This window comes from Nyctibius grandis, chromosome 4, assembly GCF_013368605.1.
Source record: "Nyctibius grandis isolate bNycGra1 chromosome 4, bNycGra1.pri, whole genome shotgun sequence".
Lineage (NCBI taxonomy): Eukaryota > Metazoa > Chordata > Aves > Nyctibiiformes > Nyctibiidae > Nyctibius > Nyctibius grandis.
Genome location: NC_090661.1, coordinates 64,611,540 through 64,622,560, shown reverse-complemented (window position 1 = coordinate 64,622,560; position 11,021 = coordinate 64,611,540). Strand labels below are relative to the sequence as shown.

Sequence of the window (11,021 nt, the reverse complement as noted above, 5' to 3'; positions counted from 1 at the left end):
CTGTGAGTGCATACATCGTGTGTACTCCTCCACAGCTATAGGTGATCCTACCCTATTCACTCCTCCACAGCTGTAGGTGATCCCACCTTGTGCACTCCTCCACAGCTGTGTGTGCATGAACCCTGCATGCTCTTACATTGCTGGGGTGCTCCCACCCCAAGTACTTCTCCTTGACTCTGCATGCCTGCACCACATGTGCTCCTCCGTGCCCTTACGTGCACACACCCCGTGCAGTTCTGCATAAGTGCGATGCCTGTACCCCCCATAAGCTCCCCCACGGCCAGGGTGCACCCACCCTACACACTCCTCCACAGCTGCGGGTGCACGTATCCCACGGTTGCTCCTCCATCGCTGTGGGCACACGCTCTGTGGCAGCGCGTGCACGTACCCCGTCCACTCACACGCGAGTGGAGGTGCACGTACCCCACTCGTGCTCCTCCGCGGACGCTCCCCCGTCCCCCACCCCCTGGGGCTAGCGGACCCCCCGCTGCCGGCGGGGCACAGCAGAGCAAGGCACAGCAGGGCGGGGGCCGCCTCTGCTGCCCGCCGCCCTTTAAGAGCCGCGGCGGGAGCGGCGCTGGCCCCACCCGCCGGCCGCGGGGCCGGGCCGTCCCCCTCATTAATATGAAGGCAGCGGCAGCAGCGGCGAATGGGTAATGAAGCTGTCACTCCGGCACCTACTTGTTGGGTGTCCGCGGAGCCGAGGCGCACAGAGGGCGAGCGGAGCGGCGGCGGAGCGCTCCGGGCGGCCCCGCCGGCAGCCCATGCCCTGCGCCCTCCGGCGCGCTGCGGGCGGCTCCCCCGCCGCCCATGCCGCGAGCGGCCGCCGGTCCGTGGCCGGTGGGCTCGGCGGGCTCCTGTGAGGCGGCCGCGCGGAGCAGCAGGCATGCCGGGCGCCGGCCGGCGGAGCCGGGCCCCCCGCGCCGCCGTGCTCGGCCTGGTGCTGCTCCTCGCCTCCTGCGTGCAGGTAGGGGGGCGCGGGGGGCTCCGCTCTCGGCCGCGGGGCGCCGACGGTGGCGCGGCTCCCTCTTCCCCGCTCCCTTTCCACCTTGCGTGTATCTTATATCTATACATTTTTAATATATATATATATATGCCGCTGCGGCGGGGTTAAACCCGCAGCCGGCGAAAGTTGGAGTGGGGGAAGCGGGGGGTGCCGCGCCGCAGCCCCGCGCTCCCTGCGCTGCCCGCGGCCGCGGTAGTAAGGAGGCTGTCTCCCCTTTGATTTTTTATTTTTAGGTGTCCTGGTCCACGGGCTATTTCGAGCTGCAGCTTAACTCGGTGCGGAATGTAAACGGCGAGTTGTTCAATGGGGAATGTTGCGATGGCACGAAAAGCCCCCAGAACCTGGACTGTTCCCGGGACGAGTGCGACACTTACGTGAAAGTCTGTCTCAAGGAATATCAGGCCAAGATCACTCCGGTCGGACCCTGCAACTACGGATTCGGATCTACCCCCGTTCTCGGTGGAAATATTTTCTATTTGAACAGCAACAAATACTCTCATCAAGGCAGAACCCCCGAGACGGGCAGGATTGTTATTCCCTTTCAGTTTGCGTGGCCGGTAGGTTGATGGTCGGGCTGTTGTTATCGCCCTTTTTTTTGTTGTTTCCTCCCCCCCCCGCCTTCGCCTCCTCCCGTCGGTGCTGCAGCGCCTGCCTGCTCCGCCGTTAGAAAGCCGGGCGAGCTGCCGGTGCGCTGCCCGGGCGGGGCCGGTCGCCTCCCGGGGCTGCGGGGCACGGCCGGCGGAGGGGGGTGCGGGGGGTGTGTGCTGCCCTCGCCCCGCACGGGGGCCGGGACAGCCTCGCAAGGGGCTGCTGGCGGTGGGGAGCGGCTGCGGACTGACCGCGTGATGAGCTCTCGCGCAGGGTGCAGGCGCCGCTCGCAGCGGCTTGTGTGGGGAAATTAAAAAAAAAAAAATAGTGAAAAACGGCCCCCGAAATCCGAAGCCTGACGGCAACAGTGCACCCCGGGGCCGCGGAGCCCCCGCGATTCCGCGCAGCGCGGGGCTGCCCCCGGCAGGGGGCGCTGCCGGGCGGCGCGCGACGCAGGTGGAGGCGCGGCGCGGGGCGCGTGCCGCGGCTCGCGAAGGGCGCGAGCTGCCGCCTCTCCTGGGGCGCGGGCGGGGCCGCTCGGCGGCGGCGGCGCGCGCGGGGGCTGGAGGGGCGGGAGCCGCCGCCGGTGGGCGTGAGGGCGGGGGCCGCGTCCCGGGCGCAGCGGGCCCCCACACCTGCGCGGGGGTGAGCGCGGCGCCCTCCGCGTGCCCGGTGGCGAAGGGAGGCTGGAGATACCCCGCTCCAGACGCACGGATCGGGAGGGGGCGTCTGGAGCGGAGCTCTGCTCTGATCCTGTCAGAAACGGGATCCGTGCGCGCTGTGTGGCGGCGGGTCTGTGTGCGTGCGAGACCTGGCGCTGCCCCCGTCCCTCTCTGCCCTTCCCTCCCCTCAGCGTCTCGGGGGGTTTCTGTGACTCGCCCCCCAATCCGTTCCCTCAGCCCCCACCTTCCCACGTGCCGCCTGACCGAGGGGACACATCCGCAGGGGCCGCAGGCCAACGCTCGTCCCGGTCCCCGGAGGACGGGGTGCTTCCTTCTGCTTTTCGGGGGTGCTGGGAGCGGAGAGGGGCCCGGGCTGGGGAGTGGCGGGCGGGAGGGAGGAGAAGCCGGGCTCGCTGCCCGGCTGCAGGCAGGTAGGATCCTGCAGGGAGTTTCACAGCTGTTGCCCTTCCAAGTGGGCCATGGGGTGGAAGCTGACAAGTTGCGAGGCGCTGCGGGATGGGGGTGGTGCGGTGCCTTAGCTCAGGAGGGAGATGAGTATCCGAAGCCCTGGTACCTGCGGACTGCGTTTGGCACCTGGTGACTAACAGATGAAATGACCCTCACCAACCCCTCTCGAGATACGTAGCTCACAGGATCTTTGTTACTTGGAAGACTGCTCCTAGGAATGGTGAGGGACAAAACTGCTTGTGTTTCGTGCTAAAGGAAACCAGTCCACATAAATATCTTAACTTTCTGTGCTGCTAGGGGCCTTCCAACCTGATGCTCACGTACCTCAAATTAAGAACTGGCTAGTGTTTGAAGGTAGGGGTTTTACTGGAGTTAGCTGAAAAAAAGTACAACTAATAAATTTCTCTGCACAGGTTCTTGTTGCCGAGTTGGGGTGTTTTACCTTTATTGGTCCTATGACCTGATGGTCGTAGAAAGGTTCCTCTTAACAGAGTTCCTTGGAACTCTGCTCTTAAATTATAAGATCAAAGGGAAAATAAAGATTCTTTCTCCTCTTTATGGACCATAAATTCTCCTCTTTAATGACCATACAGGTGTGATTTTGGTAACATTAGCACCTCAAACTTTATATGTTATCTGCATGAGGAAGTAAAGGTAACTTAACTCACAGTTTTATTTTGCCAGTTTCTAGTATTGCTACTTGAAACAAGAGGAGAGTTTGGTAATCCTTACAATGCAGGTCCCTAAGCCCAGCCTTCTTTGGTTTTTCTCTGTTGGAATAAGCACATACCTACCTTGCAGCTGCCAGATATTGTTGCTCTATGTTCATCAAGTCCTAAGAAAGGCCTGTTTGACCTACCTCTTGCAGGTAAATTACCACAGTGTCTGTAGCATACAATACTGTGTCTGCTGCTGTTTCTTGTATCATTACTTCCAGCATTTTAAAGGACTCGAAGGCTTTGGTCTATCTTTCCACTTTTTTTTTTTTCAGCTGTTTCAAAGCAGCCTATAGTTTATTTAAAAAGTGCCACTGCAGTTTAGTGGGTGGGTGGCTGGCTGATTTTTGGAAGGTTTACTGAATACTCTCCCTGCCCACCCTCAATTCTAAAAATAAGCAGTGGAGTAGTTGTACTTTTAAAAACAGTCCCTGTATTGCAGTCTGTGGATGCAGTTATGGAAAGAAGTCCCTCCTGTATGTTGTAGTTACATCTTGAACTCTGGACGTTCAGTCTGTTGATGGGGAATGTGACATCTTTGTCACAACTGTACATAAGCTGTATAGACTCTGCAAGGAGAGGCTTAATTGTAATGCTAGTTTAACACAAGGTTTTTTTGAAGTAGATTGAGTTCCTGGGTTAGGTTTCAACTCCCTGGGGTAATTTCAAAATTATTCTCAAATCATATTCTCTCTCTACTCAAGTTTTCAAACAAGAAAGAATGATATGAACATAGTCTTTTCATATTTTTTTTTTTTTTTTTTTTTTGCTATGCAACAGTAATGAAATTAATGTTCCTTTATTGAATATGCTGGGAAGGGACGAGACTAAAGAGAATCAGAAAGCATGTCCTTCACTTATGAAACAAATTTGACCAGGTACTGGCAGTGAGTGAAGGACTTAATAGTTCTAGACTGGATTTTTAAGACTGAGAAATCCAGCCAACCCTAATGAAAGCCAGCATTGGTATATGTTGACTTATTACTGAACCTCATCTGAATAACTCTCTCACTTAAGGAGACTAATGTATTAATGTATAAATTGCTTGAGGGAAGTTTTCTTGATGTCTGTTTGATATTGCAGTGTCCTGAGCTAGCAGTAGCTGTAAGGCAAGTAGTATCTTGAAAGGTGGTTTTTTTGGCGTTCGTTCTGTTATACTGTTTTTTTTTTTTTTTAACTTTACATGGTAAAATTTTACCCTAAAATTTGGAGAAGTGTCTCTTCTGTAAAGCTGCAGTACCAGAGTTCAGTGACTTCCACTGTTTGATACAGCATGGGTTATCCAGTTTATTCGTATTTCCTGTCTTTTTAAAATATCATTAGTCTGATCTCTGATTTGCAAAGAGGAGCTTGGGGTATTGCCAAAAAGTTCTTAAAATTGCTACCTTGGGATACATCATCCACAGAAATCTGGCAGTGGGAGAGGCTGAGGAACAGCTAGAACAATACAGCTGTCTTCTTCACCCACCTACCTTACGCTTTTTTCTTTGTCTCCTGCTGTAAAACTTGCAGCTTAATGCTTGTTTGAAATTGTTAACAAACAAATGATGCAATTAAATTTTAAATGCAACTTTAAAACAAAAAAAGACAGAATTCAAGCAGCTTTGAAGAATTGATTCTGATCACTTACACAGTTTACGTTCATTAGTCTTGAGCATTTTTTTTTTTAGCACAAAACTGTTCGGACACTGAAGCTTCAGAAATACCTTACACAGCAATATTTTTCAATAATGGTTAGGTTATTGGCAGAATTTTAGATTTGGGTTTAATAAAGGAGGGATTACTTTGAAGGCTGCTTCTGAAGATGATTTTTAAAGTTATAGGCGTTCTGCTGGATGTGTTGTGTGGAACCATTTTTCATACTCCTTCGCAAGACGGCATGAAATGGAGTTGTGTGTGTGTGGTTTTTCCCTCCACCCTGTTCCTTCCCTCAGGGAATTCACAGCTTTTCCTGCACCATAAATATTGGTATGGCATCCATTACTTCAGTTAATTAGTCATATAGAGGAATTGTTCTGACTAGTTGTGGATGTTGAAATCATGTGTTACAGCATGCACCATTATCTTCCCTCAGCCCCTCTGTTTTTGAGATTCTAGTGTGACTTGACAGTCAGTGCAGTCTTATGAGCTCCACAGGTGAGCTTCAGGGCCTTGGAGATAAGTAGCAGAAACCAGCAATTTCACTTCTCTTTTTCCTTGGTGCTTAGCTAGGACTCTGTACCTATCTGAAGAAGCGGTAGGTAGAGGTTCAGGCAGCCCTTGGAACTGGCTTGGGTAAAGGGTGCCTTCCCCACTAGAACATGGGCAACTAATTTGATATTTGATCTTAAGATTTTCCTATTTACAGTGTGATTGTAGCACTTCTCTCTAAACTTCTGAAGTACTGTTAACTTTCAGGTAGATAAAAGTATGTGAAAGTATATAAATGTAATATCCAGGCTCTGTGCAAGTTTCACTCGTGTGCAGTCCACGTGTGAGTCTCATCCAGATGCCTGGAAGGGTTCAGTCTTGATCTAAAACATACACAGGAGCATGAACCATCAAATATGTAAAGCTGTTGAGAGGATAACTTGGCTGCAGCAGTAAATGTTGAATTTCTTAGAAAGCAACCCCACCTCTGCCAAAACCTGAGCAGGAATACTTGACCTTATACCTTTTATTACTTAATGGGTACAGTGTTCTGTTTGGCACTTTCAGATGTTGGCTACTTCAGTATAGGACTCTGCATCAAGTTGTCTCAATCCTTCTAATTTGAAAAACTGTGTATCTTATGGAGGTGGTTAGACATCTAGCCTTGAAGCACGTTATCTGGGATCCTTGGTGCCTGTAGGGAACCAGATAGCCTGACTGTAGGAAATGTTCCTGTCTATTTTTGTTTGGCTGGTAGATCTACAGTTGGTCTACCTTCTGTCTTAACACAGCCATCACTACTCTGTGATCAGGATCTTGAGGCTTTGTAATGAAAACATCCTGGATTAGATTACTCTGTGCTCCCTGATAGAGTAAACATGCGTCCTGTCAGCTTGAATGACAACCCATCATGACAGATATGCTTAAATTAGGCAGGTTAAAGTTAGGCCATTTAGCACTGAAAAAGGTACTTGTACACAGCTGTACCTGAGGAACAGTATGTATGCTTTTCTTGTGAAAAAAGAGCAGAATTTCACAAATGAAGCATCCTCAAGAGATAGACAGCAAGCTTTACCTCTGAATAGTTGTTCTTTGCTCCATTGAAACACCCCTTAAAAAAAAGTGCATGCAAACACGCAGTCCCAAGCAAGACCTGAGGACAGGGAATAAGAAGTGAGAGCAAGACCTTATGCCAAAATGTAAAATTCACCTGGTATAATGATGGGTTATAATGCACATACATCACACCTTGCTAGCAGAGGAAGTCAGCATGGAAACAATAATGTAGTTGATAGCCGTGTATTGATGAACTACATAAATGTTCAATGTCTTATTTGCCAGCAGCCTAACATTTTTTCCCCAGGTGGAAGGCTCTGCTGATAGCACAAAGCTTCCTTTTTAACACTTGACCACTTCCCCCCTCACCCTCCCACCCCTAACTTGGTGCTTGCTTACTGACTCTGCCTGCTTGACTTGTCAGGAGACTCTCAGATTGCTGTGGTAGCTGGCATGACAAACTGTTGCTTATTTTGACATAACACCTGTAGTCCTTGTGCTCGTAAAGCCTTCCTCTGCCTGTTGCGATTCATGAATAGATATGTTAAGGATCAGAAAAAATGAATCCATGTGTCCTCAGTCTTGGGGAAATAGATCAGGGAACCAAACGCTTTCACATGCTCAGTACTGTGTTTGCCTTCAAATGTTTTTGATCAGAAATGAAAGGTTGAGGGTGGGGGAATGGTTTATTATATAAAATTATATCCCTTTAGTTTCAAGTTACACAAATGCAAAGAGTAGCTTGCAGGTTTTGCTGTGCTCTTTTAAAGAAAGAAGATAATTGGGTGATGTTTTAGAGACTGCCTTCAGCAATGCTGGGTACTGACAGCTCCAGCTGATTTCAATAGCAGCTGCAGGTGTCACCTCTAAAAAAGAATCAAGGCCTTAATGGTGAGCACTACAGAACCACTCTTTGAAAAAGGGATTTATTATTGGCATGCTGTGTGTGCCAGCAACTATTTGCAGCTTGCCCAGAATAGAAAGCCTAAAGACTTAAGTTTCATGTAACTATAGAAAATCAGTCTTCTAATTTTAAGCAGAAATGTTATTTGCACTCTTAATCTTTCATACATTGATGCCACTAAATCTAGAATTTCTTTGAAATTCTAGAAGTCTTTGAAATAAATATGCCTCAGAGGACAGTGTTCTGCTAACTATTTAAGCTTTTATACCTTAAAGTTCTGGGTGGGGTTTTTGAATGTCACAGAGATGGTCAGATAGTAGAGAACACTTCTATTTATACTCCTTGAAAGCTTCCTTAAATAAACACTTGCTTATTTATTAGAAACACTGAGGCTGAACTTAAAACTTGCAGACAAATAACCTTACCTCCCAGACACTGAGAGTGGTATGCTTAGACACCTCTTGTCAACTTTCTGATCTTTATTCCAGAAGGTACTCCAGCCAGCCTATCGGTGAAATGCTACACTCTTAGCCACACAGCTGGCATGGGCATTAAATCTTTGACTGAAAATGGAATAGGTATTAGTCAGGATTACTCTTACACTAGAGGATGTGAGCTGGAGAAGAGGGTGAGGTAGAAACAGCGTGTTCCATTCACCACAACATGATGGAGGCTTCGTAGCACTGTCTTTGGGCTCTTTGAAGATGTTTCAAACACTGTTTTCTCAAAAAAAAAAAAAAAAAAGTCTGCATATGAAAGGTCTGCTAAAGACATGACTGCTTGTAGCTTTAATCTTAAACAGTCAGGTTTATCTTTAACATGGTTGGGGTAAAACCATAATTGGTTGTGTTTATATCAGACTTGTGATGTTTGGCCTAATTGGGCTGTGTTCCCACTGTATTGTAGACTTTGAGGGATCCTGTGAAGTTCAAGGAAATCTGTTGGGGTAGATGTAGAGAAGCTTTGTGTTGTAAAAGCTACCTACTGCTTGCTCTCCTTGCGCAAGTCCAGCTTGCTTTGAGTTACTATTAGAGTTCACTGTTTGTCAGCACAAAAGCTGCAAAACATTAAGCTTCTGTCAAACAATAAATGATGTGAAACAACTCTGTCTTCTGGATGTAAAAAATGCCAAAAATGGTTTAGTGCATTTTTAATCTGTTTGTCATTAATCAGTTGCCATAAAGTTTTTCTTGTATGAGAAGAATTGTATTTGAGACAGATGTGTAAGGTAAATGAGGATTTTTTTTTTTTTTTTTTAACTTTTAAAATAACTTTCTTTTGTGCTGTTCCTGTGGGCCGGTGGCTGTCTGGCCCTTCTTTAGAGCAGTGCCATCAAGTCACTATGTGTAGGTGAGATGAGTGGAATTCATCCTTTCTGTGTAGCCTGACTCCTTCACTTGTTTTTCCTGTAGGCGTTCCTTTGTGTGAGTGTTGGCTCTGAAATACATACTATGAATGTACTCTAGAAACTACTCTATTAAGTTCATAAAGCAGCTATGATTGCACTGTATACTTAGTCATCTGCAGAAACTCTAAATTACTGTGTGCCTGAAAGCTTCCCTCCCTCCTCTTCTGAAAACAAGGCCAATGTTTTGTCAACTCTGTGTGGGTCCTGTTTGCATTGCTTGCTCTAGTTCAGAGCTTCTCAGCCTACTGAAGAGACTAAAAAGGGAGGGTCACTTTCCCGCTAGCACACCGGTTTACTTTTTCTTGATCCTCTCCAGTTCTAGCTGCTAGTAATCCTCTGATCTGGAAGAAGCTTGGGAGCATCAATTTGGAAGGAGAGAGACTACTTTGAGTGAGGAGTAAGGGTATACTGGCATTGCTTCTGGCTCCCTAATGCTTAGCCAGATGCTTACCCAAAGGATAGTTGCTACTGTTCCTTGGCAGGAACTCCACCATTCACTGCCTCTTTAGCATTCTGACAGGCCTTTGATGGGCTTCTTACTAGAAAGCTGCTCTGGCTTCTCATTAGTGGGTGTTTAAAATTGATCAGTCTTTTGCCAGAGATGACCCCTGGCAGTACTGTCTGCCATGTCGAGTTGGTGGGTGGATTTTTCAGCTGTCATGTGAGCAGGAGATGGACATGTAGCCTGACCACTTTCCACTTCCCCTGCCACTGCCCCCAGGGCTGGGGAATGAACGAGAGTGGATGACTGAGACCATCTGTGCTAGGTCATGTTGGGCATCTACTGAACTTCTGCCTCCTGTGGGGTGGTGAGACCCTCTTAGAGCTGCTGCCTTCCCCTGCTGTACACCCAGGGAGACCTGTCGGGAAGGAGAAAGCTCAAGAGAGCTGTGTGATGCCTCTTGTGTAGATCATCTAGAGTCAGGGAGGAGTGGCTGTCCCTGATTTAGCCATAGACTTTTGGTGCCTTTGCTTACTGTATAAGGAAAAATGCTCAATATAAAAATCTTTAAGACTGCTGTCTTAAAGGACATACGATAGTCACCACTTGATACAGATGAGCAGTGAAGCTAGACTAGGACTGAACATATGAGTTTATTTTTCAATTACTCAGATGCCTTTGGCTTTTTTTTTCTGGTCTGATGGCTAGAGTTTTCGTAGAATCATAGAATGGTTTCAGTTGGAAGGGACCTTAAAGATCATCTAGTCCAACCCCCCTGCCACAGGCAGGGACACCTTTCCACTAGACCAGGTTGCTCAAAGCCCCATCCAGCCTGGCCTTAAACACTGCCAGGGAGAGGGCAGCCACAACTTCTCTGGGTAACCTGTTCCAGTGTCTCACCACCCTCACAGTAAAGAATTTCTTCCTCATATCTAATCTAAATCTACCCTCTTTCAGTTTAAAACTGTTCCCCCTAATCCTATCCCTACATGCCCTTGTAAAAAAATCCCTCTCCCACTTTCCTGTAGGCCCCTTCAGGTACTGGAAAGCTGCTATAAGGTCTCCCTGGAGCCTTCTCTTCTCCAGGCTGAAGAGCCCCAACTCTCTCAGCCTGTCTTCATAGGAGAGCTGCTCCAGCCCTCTCATCATCTTCGCAGCCCTCCTCTGGACTCGCTCCAACAGCTCCATGTCCTTCTTATGTTGGGGGCCCCAGAGCTGGATGCAGTGCTGCGGGTGGGGTCTCACGAGAGTGGAGTAAAGGGGCAGAATCACCTCCCTCGACCTGCTGGCCACGCTGCTTTTGGTGCAGCCCAGGATATGGTTGGCCTTCTGGGCTGCAAGTGCACATTGACAGCTCATGTTGAGTTTCTCATCAACCATCGCCCCAAGTCCTTCTCCTCAGGGCTGCTCTCAATCCGTTCTCAATCTTTTGTTGAAAGAAAATCAGGTTTTAGAAATCCATTGTGTGCAACATAGTAGATACATTTCAACATCACCAAAGATTTAAATACTGTCCAACTCTGTGAGATAAATGCTTGCTATTTCCCTGAAATGTCTCTATTGCTGCTTTTGATATTAAGCGTTTTTCTTGTAGTTATATTTGGAGAATGTTTTACTGTTATAAAATGTTGTTTAAGAGTT

General features: G+C 48.2%; 1 protein-coding gene across 1 annotated transcript in view; it reads left to right on the top strand.

Moving 5' to 3' along the window:
- The first annotated feature begins 649 nt into the window (after window positions 1–649).
- Window positions 650–11,021, top strand: part of JAG2 (jagged canonical Notch ligand 2) — a 73,985-nt gene continuing 63,613 nt past the window's right edge. Inside the window, exons 1-2 of the mRNA XM_068399272.1 lie at window positions 650–967; window positions 1,240–1,563. Of these exons, the coding sequence (XP_068255373.1) occupies window positions 650–967; window positions 1,240–1,563 (642 nt within the window). The remainder of the gene's footprint in view (window positions 968–1,239; window positions 1,564–11,021) is intronic.